The sequence below is a fragment of the Amblyraja radiata genome, chromosome 31 (assembly GCF_010909765.2).
Source record: "Amblyraja radiata isolate CabotCenter1 chromosome 31, sAmbRad1.1.pri, whole genome shotgun sequence".
In the NCBI taxonomy this organism is placed as follows: Eukaryota; Metazoa; Chordata; class Chondrichthyes; order Rajiformes; family Rajidae; genus Amblyraja; species Amblyraja radiata.
In genome coordinates, this window is record NC_045986.1 from 2,898,433 (window position 1) to 2,916,056 (window position 17,624).

Here is a 17,624-nt window from a genome sequence, read left to right on the forward strand (position 1 = left end):
TCCCCCCTTTAAATACTATCGTTCATGTTACACTTTGACCTGTGTTTACTGAGTTAATGGATAACCTTTCGCAATTATCGTCTTATGTAAAGTATTTTGTTGTACACTTCCGGGATTATGCAACAATCTCACTCCTTATACAACAGCGCCGCTGACAGACATTGCATTGAAATTGTTACGCTAAGGGGTGTAAACTCAGTTAACACAGGGGAGGCTGGACTGCGGTCGGACAGTTGCCCAGGCCGCACAAGGAATATCGAACCTGGCTGCAAAGATCGAGTCATATCGAGCAGCAACAGAATGCGGTGTGATTGATCCGTGTTGAAATCTGCAGCCAGTGAGAAATTGCAACGCTGTGACCCGTGCGGCCTGTAACTGTTACATTCACCTCCCAACATGGATCTCACTGCAGTGGGCATCAACCTTGTCAAATGTATCCGGACGGGAGAGGTAATTGGGAGCCGCAGATGCAGGAATCTTGAACCAAAATCCTGCCGGAGTTATCTCGGGCGGGTCAGGCAGCATTTCTGGAGAACATGGATAGGCGACGTTTCTAGCCGAGCCCCTTCAGACTGCTGGTAGTGAGAGTAAGATGGGATATAGGTGAGGGCGGGACAAGTGATAAGTGGAGCGGACAGAATGTGTAGGAAAGAACTGCAGATGCTGGTTTAAACCGAAGATAGACACTAAAAGCTGGAGTAACGTTTCAGACGGACAGGCAGCATCTCTAGAGAGAAGGAATAGGTGACGTTTCGCGTCGAGACCCTTCTTCAGACGGGGAAAGGGTGGATACAGGTGAGGGAGGTTGAATGGCAGATGGGTGGACGAAGTCCAGATATGAAAAGGGTGTGAGATAAGGAGAGAAGAGACTTGAATTTGTGAGGCCAGAGGAAAGGATTTGGGTGGAAGGTGATGAGGGGAGGGGAGGGGAAAGAGGGGTGGGATGGTATTAGAAATGTGTGCACATCCAGATGTGGCCCAGGGAAGAGAAGGGAGAGAAAAAGAGGGTCAGTTGGGGGTTTAGTTACATAACATTGGAGAATTCAATGATCGTACCAAAGCGTAATGTGAACTGCTGCTCCTCCAAATCTTTGGTTTCTAATTGGAGGTAATTGGTTTTGTGTTTTTGAAGTGATAGGTTAAGCGGAAGAAATTTATAGTAAAGTAGAAGAACTGGGATCATTTCAGATGAACTACATTAGTTTCTGAGGAGTAAATTATACTGTAAACCTCTTGAGATGAATGGTGTTCTTCATCTAGGGGCAGGAACTGAAGGGCTCTCTAACGCTGATGTTTCAATCATGGAGGGGAGGAGGGAGGTCGTCAAATATCATCTTAGTCAAGAAACTAATCTGGTTGTGTAAACCAGGTTGTGTTTGTTCATCTGTCAGGGCCAGGATTACGGATAATTTGGATGGGTTCCTGGAGGATTATTGGCGTTACAATGGTTATCCTACTGAATATCAGCTGGTTCAGCCCAGAGGTGAATGAGTATAAATTTACAGTATAAAAAGTATTTTAGGTAGACAAAAATTCTGGAGAAGCTCAGCAGGTGAGGCAGCATCTATGGAGGGAAGGAAATATGCAATGTTTCAGGCCGAAACCCAACGGTTTCACCCGCTGAGTTTCTCCAGCATTTTTGTCTACCTTCGATTTTCCAGCATCTGCAGTTCCTTCTTAAATAAAAAGTATTTTACCCAGGTTTAAAATGAGTATTAAAAATGTTTTACCCAGGGTTGGTGGAATCGTAGGTTTAAGGTGAGAGGGAAAGATTTAATAGGAACCTGGTTTAAGGTTTTGGAGAAAATTAAGAGCTGAAGAAAACAAGCGACTGTCTGTGATATGGTGGGTGGGGATGTACGGGGAGAGACCATGATTGGCAAAATGGTGGTGGTGGTTGAGAGAGCGTGGTGAGGATTTGCTGATCACAACTGATCTGTCTGCAGGAGGTATAAATAGAGAGAGATGAAAAGAGAAAAATGGGAGAAATGTAATCCACAAAGAACTCGCTGGAAATGTGAAGTAAAAGAGAATGCTGGAAATACCCGGCAGGTCAGGCAGCACCCGTGAAGTGAGAAAAAACAGTTAACATTAGCGTTAATGAGGTTATGATCAGAACTGACCAGTTCTAACACAGACAGGAATGGCTGGTTATCTGACTTGTTGGTCAGTGTTGCTCACACCAACCAACAAGTCCCATCTACACTAGTCCCACCTGCCTGCGTTTGGCCTATATCTCTCTAAACCTGTCCTACGGAGGTATCTGTCCAAATGTTTGTTAAATATTGTGATACTACCTGCCTCAACTACCTCTTCCGGCAGCTTGTTCCATGCTCCCACCACGCTCTGTGTGAAAAAGTTACCCCTCAGGTTCCTATAAATCTTTCTCCCCTCTCCTTAAACCTGTGTCCTCTCGTTCTTGATTCCCCTACACTGGGCTAAGAGACACTGTGCGTCTACCCGATCTAAAAATATTGATTTCACCTTAATGATAACTTTGGACGGCATGGTGGCACAACGGTAGAGTTGCTGCGTTCAGTGTTTCCATTTTCAAGGAAATTACCTGAAATTCGGGAAATTATGGTTGTCTTCGGGTAATTTTAGGAAAATGAAATCATTTCGTGAAATTTCACGAAATTTCACGGCCCAGTAAGCCTTCCCCAACTGCGCACACGCAGAATCCGGGCCCGCTGCACACGCGTGGGGAGACGCCACAGGGTCCAATCAGGCCCCTGGGATTATATGCGGGAAAAAAAGTAGGTACCTGTATATTTCTGACCATCCATGCCTTGATGGTCAGTAAGGCTTACCTGGCCGGGAAATACCATCAAATTCCAGGTAATTCGGAATTCTATTTCAGGACATTTTTTTTTGAGGTGTGGAAGCACTGGCTGCGTTACAGCATCAGAGAACCAGGCTGGATCCCGACTTTAGTCACTGTCTGTGCGGAGTTAGTACGCTCTCCCTGTGACCGTGTAGGTTTTCTCCGGGTGCTCTGGTCTCCTCCCACACACTCCAAAGGAATGCAGGTTTGTAGGTTAATTGGCTTCTGTAAGTTGTAAATTGTCAGTTATCCTTGGTGTATAGGAGAGTGTTAGTGATCGCTGGTCCGCGTGGACTCAGTGGGTTGAAGGGTCTGTTTCAACGCTGCATCTCTAAAGACTAAATAACCTTCAGTCATATGAAATTCATGCAATTGTTTGTGGAGGCTGCCAATTGTAGGCTCATACCCACGGCTCTGGAGATGATGCTGTTGGTCCTCTCTTTGTGAACCTGTATAATCCGTGAGCTATCACCTTGAATCTCTACAAAGTATTGACCACCCAAAGGAAATACACGTGTGTGTCATGGGGTAAGAATCTCTTTGTACTTGTACCCCTGTGTAGGTTGTGGAGCTGAGGTCCGTGTGGAAGGAGCGAGCCTCTGTGATCTTCTTCCTGAGAAGATTTGGATGTCAGGTGTGTCGCTGGACTGCCAAGGAGGTCAGCAAACTGAAGGAGGCCTTCGACCAGAATGACGTACACTTGGTGGGGGTGGGACCTGAGGAGCTGGGAGTAAATGAGTTCATGGATGGGCAGTATTTCAAAGGAGGTGAGTTGGTGCCATGAACCATAAAACACTGTTTAATGTAGAGAACAGTGAGGTACAGGTACAATGAAAGATCCCGCTTGCAGCAGAGTCACCGACACATAGACTCGGGCAAACACACAAAGACAATCTGTATATAAATTGCACGTAAAATTCTAAATGAAAGAAAAAAGGAAAAATAAATGAATACTGGCACAAAAACATAATTGGAAAAAACAATCGCAGGTCCACCACTAATTCCCCACAACTGATGGTCTTTTAACACCGGACTAAATTACGATGGGCAGCCACAGATGTCGCTGCGTGTAGTTATTCATTTACATCTGCAGTTGTTGGCGGTGACCCCTGGTTATGAACAATGCTTAGAATATTTTGCTCACATTTAACCCGAGCTATGGCTTGAAAGTAAGCTCCAAGTCACAATCTTGGTGTCAAGCATAAGCACATGTAATTTACATTTAATTTTTATTCATTTAAGTTGCTTGGAGGCATGGGAGGGATATAATGAATAGGTCAAAGCTTTGTGTCAGTTAGATCGTAGAGTCATAGTGTGGAAACAGATCCTTCGGCCCAACTTATCCACACCGACCAACATGTCCCAGCTACACTAGTCCCACCTGCCTGCATTTGGCCCATATCTCTCTACCTGTCCTATCCATGTACCTGTCTAAATGTATGTTAAATGTTGCCTCAACTAACTCTACCGGCAGCTCGTTCCATACACCCACCACCCTTTGTGTGAAAAAATTACCCCTCAGGTTCCTATTAAATCTTTCCTCCCTCCCTTAAACCTATGTCCTCTGGTTCTTGATCCCTCTACTCTGGGTAAGAGACTCTGTGTGTCTACCCAATCTGTTCATCCAGTTGCTGCTTTGTTGTATCATTATTATGATACATCCTCTGTTGGTCCAGCAAAATGGATAACCGGCGTGACTCCGAAACAAAGAGTGCCAGAAAATCGGTGGTGGACTTGTACAGTCATATAACCATATAACAATTACAGCACGGAAAACAGGCCATCTCGGCCCTTCAAGTCCGTGCCGAACACTTATTTTCCCCTAGTCCCATCTACCTGCACTCAGACCATAACCCTCCATTCCTTTCCCGTCCATATACCTATCCAATTTAATTTTAAATGATAAAATCGAACCTGCCTCCACCACTTCCACTGGAAGCTCATTCCACACAGCTACCACTCTCTGAGTAAAGAAGTTCCCCCTCATGTTACCCCTAAACGTCTGTCCCTTAAATAGAAGGGTCCTTCTACTTTGGGAGATTAGAGGATGAAATCTGTTGATCCAGATGGGGATTTGTAGTTAAATATGACAAATAATTCATAAAGTGCTAAACAGTGAAACTGGATATTTGAAGTGAAATTACTAATAGAAGCATTTAGAAATTAATAATAGAAGCCTTTGCTCAGTGAAGCCCTGCTCTGTGAGAATGTCTTGATAATTACCTGGATATTGGGCATCCAGGATTCATTCTGACTCGGTAAGTGACAAAATTGTGCTTGGGATACAATGAATCACTTTTGAATCAGTTTCATCCACATTTCACCTTGCACAATATCTAATCTTGTCCGGTCTTTCATTTGCAATACCTGTATTGTGGAATGAAATTGAATCTCATGTTGTAGTGAAATTGATTTACCATCTGTCCACAGTTATTGATTAGGCATGTATTGTTAATGCCACACTGGGAAGAGGTCCCATCTATATGTAAATCCCTCTAGTTATCTTTGCATCCGGGCCAAGGAAACATTTTACCACATCAACCTGAACTCCCATTCATGAACATTCAGTCCTCCAACTCAGAAGATCAACCACACTCTGGCCTCAAGATACTGATACCTCTTCCAGACACTTGACTCCCAGTCAACTATCTCCTCCCTACCCACTATTCCCAGTCCATGCAGTCACAATCACCGGACCAGATACCAATCACAGTAGAACTGTGTCACAGAGGAAAAGGAACGTCAGGAAAGTGGAATGGTTTTAGAAGTTTGCTGGCAAGGGTTCAGGGCATGCACGTACCAAAACAAAATATATTACAAGTTTACAAGGATGTTGCCAGAACTCGAGGGCCTGAGCTATAGGGAGAGGTTGAGCAGGCTAGGACTCTATTCCTTGGAGCGCAGGAGGATGAGGGGTGATCATAGAGAGGTGTGTAAAATCATGAGAGGAATAGATCTGGTAGACACACAGAGTCTCTTGCCCAGAGCAGGAGAATTGAGAACCAAAGGACACCTGAGGTGTAACTTTTTCATGCGAAGGGTGGTAGGTGTACGGAACGAGCTGCCGGAGGAGGTAGCTGAGGCAGATACTATTGCAATGTTTAAGAAACATTTCGTTAGGTACATGGATAGGACAGATTTTGAGAGGCATGGGCCAAATGCAGGCAGGTGGGACTAATGTAGATTGGACATGTTGGCCGGTGTGGGCCAAAGGGCCTGCTTCCACGCTGTATAAACTCTATGACTCTATGACACATACTCCATTTACAATTACCATCAAACCCCTTTAGGCATGACTGTAAACCTGCATTGAGGCGAACATTGATATTTCTTGGTTTGATGCATGTGGCACATTTTCCATCTCTGAAAAGCGGTCATCACCAAGGTCACCACCAAGTACCAAGGCCTTCAGCACCACTCAAAATCACAACATGTTTCAATGACCTTCAGAAGATATTTGGACAGGTACATTGATAGGAAAGGTTCAGAGGGATATGGGCCAAATGCAGGCAGGTGGGACTAGCACAGATGGGACATTTTGATTTCCTTTAGTTTACAAGATACAAGATACAAGATACAAGACACAAGATACAAGATAGATTTATTTATCACATGTACCAGATGACACAGTGAAATGTAATTCCCATACAGCCATACAATAAAATAAGGGCCACAACCCACTATAGGGTTTGACATAAAACATCCCCACACAGCAGAATCAAAGTTTCCCACTGTGTGGGAAGGCACCAAAGTCAGTCTCTTCCTCTACTGTTCCCCGTGGTCAGGGCCTCCCCGTGCCCTCCGCAGTTGCAGCTACAGGCGGCCCGATGTCCAGGACCGCTCGCCGGGGTGTTGTAAGTCTGACGTCGGGGCTGCCGGACGTCCTCAGCGGCGTGAACACCAGAGTCGGCCCCCTCCTACCGGAGTCGGCGGCTTCCAAAGTCCGCAGGCCGCGCCGGGTGGAGACTGCTGCTGGCGGCCCTCTGCAAGGCGCCCCAGGACTCCACGATGTTGTTCAGCGCCGCCCGCGTTGGAAGCTCTCCACACCAGAGCTCCACGATGTTGGAGCAACGGCTCAACGCTTCGGAGCTCCAAACAGCGACCCAGGTTGGCATCGCCCGCTCCGCGGTGACTCCAGCGCTGCGCCGCCACTGTTGCAGCTCTGGTTCGGTACTCGGTCCCCGGCAGGAAAGGCCGCTCCGATCCAGCTGGTAGGCCGCGAGGTGGGGGACGAGGACGCGACTCGGAGAAATAGTCGCGCCCCCGCCAGGAAGAGACTGGAAAACGGTTTCCCCCTTACCCAGCCCCCCTCCCCCACATAGAAAAGTTAAAGTTTCCCCCTAAAACAGACTTTGGACTAACTGAAAATTTAAAAAAAGATAGAAATAACAGACAGGCTGTAGGTAATAATAATAATGGATGGGATTTATATAGCGCCTTTCTAATACTCAAGGCGCTTTACATCGCATTATTCATTCACTCCTCAGTCACACTCGGTGGTGATAAGCTACTTCTGTAGCCACAGCTGCCCTGGGGCAGACTGACGGAAGCGTTTCTGCCAATCTGCGCCTACGGCCCCTCCGACCACCACCAATCACTCACACACATTCACACACAGGCAAAGGTGGGTGAAGTGTCTTGCCCAAGGACACAACGACAGTATGCACTCCAAGCGGGATTCGAACCGGCTACCTTCCGGTTGCCAGCCAAACACTTAGCCCATTGTTCCATCTGTCGTCCCGTGCAGCGCCCCTAGAGAGAGATACAATGTGGAAACAGGCCATTTGTCCAACCGAGTCCGCGCCGACCAGTGATCCCCGCACACTAACACTATCCCACACACACTAGGGACAATTTACAATTTACCTACTCCCTTAGAGTGTGGGAGGAAACATGAGCACCCGGTGAAAACGTAAACAATCGCAGGGAGAACGTACAAACTCAATACAGACAGCACCCTTGGTCTGGATCGAACACGGGTCTCTGCCACTGTAAGGCAGCAACTCTATCACTGCGCCACTCTGCTGCTACATATAGGAAAGCTTTAGAGGGATATGAGCCAAATGCGGGCAGATGGGATAGGCAAAGATGTGGCATTTGGTTAGTATGGAGAGGTTGGGCAGAATGGCCTGCTTTTGTGCAGTATGATTTATGACTATGAGCTAAATAATGGGAAGCTTTGCAATTCTCTTATTGTGCTGTATTACAATGACTTCTCTACAATTTATGATGATGTATTTTTTATTAATTGGAGGAAAATTATTGGTCAGAATAATAGAATTATTCTGATTAGAATGAGATCTTAGAAATCCCGAGATCTGAAAATGAGTGCCATGGATCTTTGACATAGAGTTGGGAGAGTAGATGATGTCACGGTTCAATGACTCAATAGACAAGAGACAAAAGGTGCAGGAGTAGGCCATTCGGCCCTTCGAATTGTATTCGGCTGATTATCCACAATCGTCTCAAAGGAGTCAGCCCAGGGAATGCTGCACACCATTTTAGGTCACCCCAATGCTCTTTATGGAGGTCACAGAAAAAGCGGGATTTAAGATGTCCGATTAACAGGACAACATGTGCGGCACGGTGGCGCAGCAGTAGAGCAACTGCCTTATTGCGCCAGAGATCTAGGTTCGATCCTGACTACGGATTCTTGCCTGTACGGAATTTGTACGTTCTCCCCGTGACCTGGGTGGTTTTTCTCCGAGATCTTCGGTTTTCCCCCGCACTACAAAGACGTACAGATTTGTAGGTTCATGGCTTGGGGAAATGTAAAATGGTCCCCAGTGTGTGTGGGGTGGTGTAAATGAGCGGGCATCGCTGGTCGGGACGGACTCAGTCGACCGAAGGGCCTGTTTCCGCGATGTATCTCTAAACTAAACAGGATTGTTGATTCCCCTGAACAATGTCCCTATAGTAATGTCTATAATTTATGCACGTTTGTGAATACATCCAGACACTGGTTGTTCTCTTCTAAGCTCGCAGACATCCTGGTGATATCAAGGGAATAGCATTGCAGGCGGCTTTTTGGTTGATCCCTATGTGGTCTGTCGAAATACATGCACCCAGCAGGCTTGAAGAAAATAATGAATTTCCTCATGGGCAGAAGTCTGCTTCCAACATATTCATGTGCATGAAGATAGAAGAACTACGTTGAAACTCTCACTGTCTCATTGGCGTGTTTGAACCGTTGCAATATAACCCAGGGATTCAGCATTTACAATCACCTCTCTATAACATACCCACGATGGAGATGAGGCAAAAGCTCAGCCATAAACTCATTGAAACCTGCAGTACGTCTGAGGGATATAACACCCTATGCTTGCTTCTATATTTAGTTTAGTTTAGAGATACAGCTGACCATCGATCGCTTGTTCCCACTGGTTCTATATTATCCCATTTTCTCGTCCACTCCCTACACACTGGGGGCAATTTACAGAGGCCAATTGACCCCAAACCTGCACATCTTTGGGATTTGGGTGGAAATCAGAGCATCCTGAGAAAGCCCATGCGGTCACAGGGTGAACGTGCAAACTCCACACAGACAGAGCACTCAAGGTCAGGATTGAACCCGGGTCTCTGGCTCAGTGAGGCAGCAGCTCTACCAGCTGCGCCACTGTGCCACCCTTATGCTACCCTTCTTATGTTTCACACAAGCATCCATCCTCTAGCGACAAGGAGGTTCACCGATTAATGAGCGGGAGCGTTGATGGTGGTGGGAGACCAGCTGTGGCCTTTGTACTCATGTCTTTAGAATAGGTGTCAAACTCACAATCATTTGATTTAGAAGTGGCACGAACATAGGGAAGGGTGTAGTCCAGCCACAGCCAGGATTACAGCTGATCCTGTATGTATCTCACCTTCCCACTCATTCCCTATGTCACTGATATTCCTATTTCAAAATTAGTTTCATTTTTAATTTGCCTGTGTATATACTAGATGACTGACAGCCCTCTGAGGACAAGAATTCCAAAGATTTGCCTCCTTGTTCTAAAGTCTCCAGCTAGAGAAAACTGCATCCAGAGTAGTTAACACGTCAGAACTTCTCAAAATCATTTCAAACATGAAATAGGATCAAGACTAGATAGAGTGATAAAGAAGGCATTTGGTATGCTTGCCTTCATTGGACGGCATATTGAGTATGAGAGTCAAGAAGTCATGATATAGCCTTATAGGGCTTTGTTTACGTTGCTTATGGAGTTCTGGTGATCCCAATACAGGATGGATGTGGAGGCTTTGGAAAATCTACAGAGGAGGTTTACCAGACCATCAAGGCTGACTAGATATCCCTGTTGCTAACCAGTTTAACTCCCCTTCCCATTCCCATACTGACTCTATTGCCAGTGAGACCACACGCAAACTGGAGAAAGAGCACCTCATATTCTGCATGGGTAGCTTATACCACAACAGTAATCATATCTGATTTGTAGACGGACGTTCTGATTCCTTCCAATGTGGATATGTGTCTAAAGTCCTTTTGTTCTGTCTTTACAGATCTGTATATTGATGAGAAGAAACAGTGCTATAAGGACTTGGGGTTTAAAAGGTAGGTAGGAATCCGAGACACTGTGGGGATCTGGTCACTACAGATTTTGTAAAGGGAAACCAACTCTTCCTTCAGAGGTAATGAAAAAGAACTGCAGATGCTGGTTTAAGGTACACAAATATACTGGAGAAACTCAGCGGGTGCAGCAGCATTTATGGAGCGAAGGAGATAGGCAACGTTTCGGGCCGAAACCCTTCTTCAGATGCTGGTTTATGCCAAAGATAGACACAAAGTGCTGGAGTAACTCAGCAGGTCAGGCAGCATCCCTGGAGAACAAGGATAGGTGACGATTTGTGTAAGATATTACAGCTTCAGCATGTAGATAGAACCAAGCACAGGTTTTCAGTGACGCTGTTGCCTGTGTGGGTTTTTATCTTACAAATGTACACTGCGCATACTCACACATAGTCACGAGACTGATAAGATATTGAATATATCACATGACACAAATCATATCATTCTCGTACTCAGTACAGTTACCATTATATACACTACAATTTGGGTTCAGAATAAAGAAAGGCCCTGACCCAAAACGTCATCTATCCATTTTCTCCAGAGATGCTGCCTGAGCCGCTGAGTTACTCCAGCATTTTGTGTCTATCTTCCTTCAGAAGTGCTTTGGTTGGGTGTCAGGGTATTGGCACGGCAGGCTGGGCTCTCGATTCCCTCCAGATGCTACCACGGATGAGCACTCTATCACTAATATCGCAGAGGAATAATATTTAATTCAGAGAACTCTCTTCTCTTTTTCTAATGGGACAGATTTTCAGCACCTCCTAGAGATTGGTTAGAGTCTAGTGGTGAATGGAGGGTTTGGAATTAGTTGCCCGGTTTGACTTTTCTATCAAAAATCTGGGATAAATTGATTGGGATTAGGAATGTTGATGGGGCAGCAAGAGGATGGATGGTAAATGAAGGATGAGGGCAAAGATTAAAGGAGATGTGCGGAAAAAGTTTTTTACACAGAGGGTGGTGAGTGCCTGGGGTTGTAGTTGACGGAGACATGTGAGTAGCATTTAACAACACTTTGTATAGGCATATGGTGGTGGGGGGAATGGAGGGATATGGATTGGATTATGTGCAGGTAGATATGCGATGGTCTTCACTTCATGTTCGGCACAGACATTGTGAACAGTAGGGCTTCTTAGTTTAGTTTAGAGATACAGCTCGGAAACAGGCCCTTCGGCCCACCGAGTCCCTGTCGCCAAATGATCATCACACACTGACACTATTCTACACACATTCAAAGGTATCAAAGGTATTTTATTGGTCACATTCACATACACCTAGGTGTAGTGAAGTGAAATGCTTCTTGCCATTTTGCAGCACATAAAGAAGGAATACAGACATAACATTAATAAGAGTTTTAAACATAAAGAACATCCCCCCACAATGGTTCCCATTATGAGGGAAGGCACAAAGTCCAGTCCCCAACCCCAGTTCACCCATAGTCGGGCCTATTGAGGCCTCCACAGTTGCCTCTACGGAGGCCCGATGTTCCTGGCCGTTCTCGCCGGGTGATGTTGCTCTGGCGTCGGGAGAGTCCTCTCAGCGGCTTGGGACACCTGGAACGGCCGCTTCCGTACTGGAGGCCGCGGCTTCCAAAGCCAACAAGGCCGCGCCGGTTGGAACTCCACAACTGGCGATCTCATCTAGAGATCCCAGGCTCCCGGTGTAAAGTTCAGCGCCGCCGCCCGCAGCTGATCGCTCCACAGTCCCGCAGCTCCGCGATGTTTTCCTCAGCGATCTTCAGCTCACCGGAGCTCCAGCGCGGCGACCCAAGCAAGGCATCGCCCGCTCCACGATAGCGCCCCGACAGGAAACGCCGCTCCAGGCCCGCTGGTAGGCCGCAAGGACGGGTCGAAGCTGCAGCCCGGAGAAAAGCTGCCTCTCCGACCAGGTAGGGACCCTGAAAGGTCGTTTCCCCCTCCCCCCCCCACCCCCCACATAAAAAAGTCTAGACCTCCAAACAAAACACTTAACTAACTAAAATAAAAAGATGAAAAGACAGACAGCAACATACAAACTCCATGCAGACAGCACCCGTAGTCAGGAACGAACCCGGGTCCCTGGCGCTGTAAGGCAGCAACTCTACCGCTGCACCACCCTGCCGCCCGCCTCTTCTTGTGCTGTACTGTCCTATCATGTTCCGAGGGAAGGGGAAAGAGAAGGAAAAACATCCCAGCGAACAATGCTATTGATGCTTCCTCCCAGGTACAACGCACTCAACCTGCTGCCAGCGGCTCTGGGTCAGAAGGTGCGGCAGATTGTTACGCAGGTGAGCAGTGTTACGCAGGTGAGCTGTACTGCACTATCTGTGGCTTCTGCTCTGAATCAACACTTCCTTGACTGTGGTCTGGTTTGTGAATGGAGGGTTTGAACTTTGTTTAAGAAGGAACTGCAGATGCAGGTTTACCTCGAAGATAGGCACAATATGCTGGAGCAATTCAACAGGTCAGGCAACATCTCTGGAAGAAAGGAATAGGTGACATTTCGGGTTCCGACCCTTCATCAGGCTGAGAGTCAGAGAGAGGGAAGCTAGATGTATGAGCAGTGAGAGAGAGTGTTGCGTAACTAACGTCTACTGTGAAATCTCCTCAAGGTATGCTGACTTTGAAGATGTTTCTCTCTACAACACCCTCTCTCCCTGCTAACCTCGGGGTAAACGTCACCTATTCCCCAGATAGGCTGCCTGACCCGCTGAGTTACTCCAGCTTTTTGTGTCTATCTGTTTGGAATTTGTTATCTGGAGTGAACATTTAGATCACAAGATGACTACAAATCTGCTTCAATGTTATCTCTGTAGCTGCCCTCTTATAAGACACTACTGACAATTGTTGTAGAGGCTGACCCAGTGTTTAGGATGTTTTAATGTCTAAAACCAGACGTCACCTATTCCCCAGATAGGGTAAACACAGAATCATTGCTGTGTTTTAAGGTTTGTTGCCAGCAGAGGGAGCAATGTCTGAAAATGATTGCAAGAGTTTGGAATTATATTTTAAATTCAATTTAGTAATTCTGCGCTATCTTTATCAATTAACTGCAAGATATTTGTGACTTTGCTGCATGGAACTTAGAAAAGGAGGGGGCCTCTCAAGAATGTTTCACTGGTCAGATGAGGCTCCCTTCCTTGTCTCTTGACCCACAAATATAATACAAACTCAACTCAGCTTTCAGTATTTACATTCATTGACGGATAGGATTACAAATTTCCACAATCCTCCGTGTGAAAAGCAAGCAAACACATTTCAGTTCAAATAGCCCTGATGCATTTTTAAGCTCATCTTCCACTTTCTTTATCTCCTTCACCAGGTGATATAGAGACACCTTTAATCATTGAAAGTATCCTGTTATAATTTCTACATCACTGGATGTATCTGACCAGGGTCTCAGCGCTCTGCGGCCTTCTCTGAAGAAGTTGCAGTCTGCAGAAACGCGTGCGTTACAAACGTCTTTTCCCCATCAGGCAAATAAAGACGGAATCTCTGGGAATTTCTCCGGGGACGTGATGCAGAGTGGAGGTTTGCTAATTGTCAGCAAAGGTAAATGTGCACCTTGGAATATTCTGGAGAAGCTTATTATGTGAATGAGGGGAGCAACTCCTCTAGATCTGAGTGATTCAATGTTTCCATTCAGAGGGATGCGAGTTCCAGCCACGCCGAATCAGAGAGTCAAACAGCACAGAAACTGGCCTTTTCACCCAGCTGGTCTATGTCAACCAAGATGGCCCATCAATGCAAGTCCCATTTATCCATGTTTACTTAGAAACATAGAAAATAGGTGCAGGAGTAGGCTATTCGGCCCTTCGAGCCTGCACCGCCATTCAATATGATCATGGCTGATCATTCAACTCAGTATCCTGTACCTGCCTTCTCTCCATACAAGGGCCACATCTAACTCCCTCTTAAATATAGCCAATGAACTGGCCTCAACTACATTATGTGGCAGAGAATTCCAGAGATTCACCACTCTCTGTGTAAAAAATATTTTTCCCATCTCAGTCCTAAAAAATTTCCCCTTTATCCTTAAACTGTGACCCCTTGTTCTGGACTTCCCCAACATCGGGAACAATCTTCCTGCATCTAGCCTGTCCAACCCCTTAAGAATGTTGTAAGTTTAGCTGACTTCCCTCTAAATCTTTCTTTTCCATGTTCCTGTCTAAATCTCTTTTAAATCCTGTGAAAGTACCTGCCTCAACTACCTCACCTGGCAGCTTGTTCCACATAGCCACCAACCATCAATGTGAAAAAGTTGCTCCTTAGGTTTCTATGAAATATTTCCCATCTCGTCGTAAACCTAAATTCTCTGGTTCTTAATTCCCCTACTCCGAGTAAAAGACTGTGTGTCAACCCTATCTAATTCTCTCGTGATTTTACACATCTCTGTGAGATCACCCTTCAGCCTCCTGCGCTCTAAGGAATAAAGTCCTAACCTGCCAAACCTCTCGTTATAGCTCAGGCACTCGAGTCCTGCCAACATTGTCATCAATCTTCCCGTGCACTCTTTGCTGCTTAGCAATAGCCTTCAAATAGGAGCGTGAGCAAAACTGAACATAAGTAGACCAAAGGTAGACAAAAGTACTGGAGAAACTCAGCGGGTGAGGCAGCATCTATGGAGCTAAGGGCCAGAACCCTAATGTTTCGGGCCAGAACCCACCCGAAACGTTGCCTATTTCCTTCGCTCCATAGATGCTGTCCCACCCACTGAGTTTCACCAGCACTTTTGTCTACCTTCGATTTTCCAGCATCTGCAGTTCCTTCTTGACCAAATCCTGCCTCACCAACATCGTATACAACTGTAACATAACATCCCAACTTCTATATGTGCTTGAGGCAGATATGGGGAGAAGGCAGGCACGGATTATTGATAGGGGACGATCAGCCATGATCACAATGAATGGCGGTGCTGGCTCGAAGGGCCGAATGGCCTCCTCCTGCAACTATTTTCTATGTTTTTATGTCTATGTTTCTATAATCAACATCTTGACTGATGAAGGCCAATGTACCGAAAGCCTCCTGTACATCCTATCTACCTGTGACGCCACTTCCAGCAATTATCTGCATTCCTAGACCCTCCTGCTCTACAACACTGCCCAGGGTCCTATCACCCTGGTTTGACATGCAACATCTTGCATTTATCCGTATTAAACTGACAGTGAAATTTGCTGAATACATGCGAGTTAGTACTGTTTTTAATCTTATGTTTAATATCTGAAGAAGGGTCTTGACCCAAAACGTCACTGTCCAGTTCCCTCCATGCTGCCTGACCTACAGACTTCCTCCAGAACTTTCTCGTGCACTCAGTTACTGTATAGTTGACATGGTGTTTAAATATATTGAAAATCAAGATTTGTTTATTTTTACAAAGGGGTTTCATCAGCTAGAGATTGAGATGGAATTTTAAACCATCCCCGATATATGATTAGTAAATCAGTAAATTAATTTCAAAATTAATCTGATGTTAGTCATGTTGCAGCAATGATACTTTCTGGCCACAAGATGGCAGACTTACCCACCTACACACATTAAAGCCCCAACTATAGTGGATATAATGGGCCAGGAACAGCAATAGAATCATGGTAGCAGAGTGGTAGAGTTGCGACCTTACCATGCCAAAGACCCTGGTTCGATCCTGCCTATGGGTGCTGTCTGTACAGAGTTTGTACATTCTCCCCGTGACTTGCGTGGGTTTTGCCCTGGTGCTCCGGTTTCCTCCCACACACTAAAGATCTACAGGTTTGTAGGTTAATTGGCTTGGTAAATTTGTAAATTGTCACTCGTGTTTGTAGGATGCTATTAGCGTGCAGGAATCGCTGGTCGGTGTGGACACGGTGAGCCGAAGGGCCTGTTTCCGTGCTGTATCTCTAAACTTAACTAAAGTAAGCTGCAGGAGAGGTTCAGGGGAAATGGCAGAAGTGCCAATAATGGCACCGTTACTGAGATCGACTCATTTGAACAGTATTAATTACAGCCTTTACCCTCATTCTATGAGGTGTTTTTTCTTCAGACAATGTAGCTTTTTTCAGTACCTTTCTATTTCTCTTTTCATAGAAACATAGAAACATAGAAAGTAGGTGCGAGAGTAGACCACCAGGTCCGTCGAGCCCGCACCGCCATTCACTCATGGCTGAACACCAAACAGACACACTTACCCACAAACAGTAGACACAAGACACAGAACACAAGACACTACCCTCCCCTTTATACCGCTATCACCCCTCTCCACCCCAAGAACCGCGTGATCTCCTGGGGGAGGCAAAAAACCGGATAAAAACCCAGGTCCAATTCGGGAAAAAAATCCGGGAAATTCCTCTCCGACCCCAATCCAGGCGATCGACACTTGTCCAGGAGATCACTCAGGTCTACTATACTAACCATACCTAGGTCCATATCCCTGCCCTCTCCCCGTAGCCCCTTATCCCCTTGGCAGCTAAAAAACCATCTATTTTTGACTTAAATATATTTAACGTTTCTGCTTCCACTGCTCCCTGGGGCAGTGAATTCCACAAACTAACCACCCTCTGGGTGAAGAAGTTCTTCCTCATCTCAGTTTTAAAAGAGCCCCCCCTCACTCTGCAACTATGTCCCCTAGTTCTAGCCTCCCCGATCATTGGGAACATCCTCGATGCATCCACCCGATCAAGGCCCCTCACGATCTTATACGTTTCAATGAGATCGCCTCTCATTCTTCTAAACTCCAAAGAGTAGAGTCCCAGCTTACTTAACCTTTCCTCATATGTCAATCCCCTCATTGCAGGAATTAATCTTGTAAACCTTCGCTGCACTGCCTCCAGGGCTAGTACATCCTTTCTCAAGTATGGACCCCAGAACTGTACACAGTATTCCAAATGTGGTCTCACTAATACTGTGTACAGCTGCAGCAAGACCTCCGTGTTTTTATACTCAATCCCCCTAGCAATAAAGGCCAAAACTCCATTGGCCTTCCTGATTGCTTGCTGCACCTGCATACTGACTTTTAGTGATTCATGTACTAATACCCCTAGATCCCTTTGCGTTGCATTACAACGCAGCTCCTTCTCATTTAGAAAATAACTTGCCCTATCATTTTTTTCCCTAAAGTGAATGACTTCACATTTATTAGTATTAAATTTCATCTGCCAAGTTGTTGCCCACTCACCTAGCTTATCTATATCCTTTTGCAGACTCTTCCTATCCTCCTCATCCCCTACTTTCCCTCCCATTTTCGTATCGTCCGCAAATTTTGATATATTACACTTGGTTCCCTCCTCCAAAT

The 17,624-nt window shown here is 45.9% G+C and overlaps 1 protein-coding gene across 1 annotated transcript in view; it reads left to right on the forward strand.

The window, feature by feature from the left end:
• prxl2b (peroxiredoxin like 2B) overlaps positions 1-17,624 on the forward strand; it is a 22,507-nt gene continuing 4,883 nt past the window's right edge. Inside the window, exons 1-5 of the mRNA XM_033048586.1 lie at positions 1-450; positions 3,387-3,591; positions 10,319-10,370; positions 12,585-12,648; positions 13,837-13,912. Coding sequence (XP_032904477.1) covers positions 397-450; positions 3,387-3,591; positions 10,319-10,370; positions 12,585-12,648; positions 13,837-13,912 — 451 coding nt within the window. The 5' untranslated portion in view covers positions 1-396. The remainder of the gene's footprint in view (positions 451-3,386; positions 3,592-10,318; positions 10,371-12,584; positions 12,649-13,836; positions 13,913-17,624) is intronic.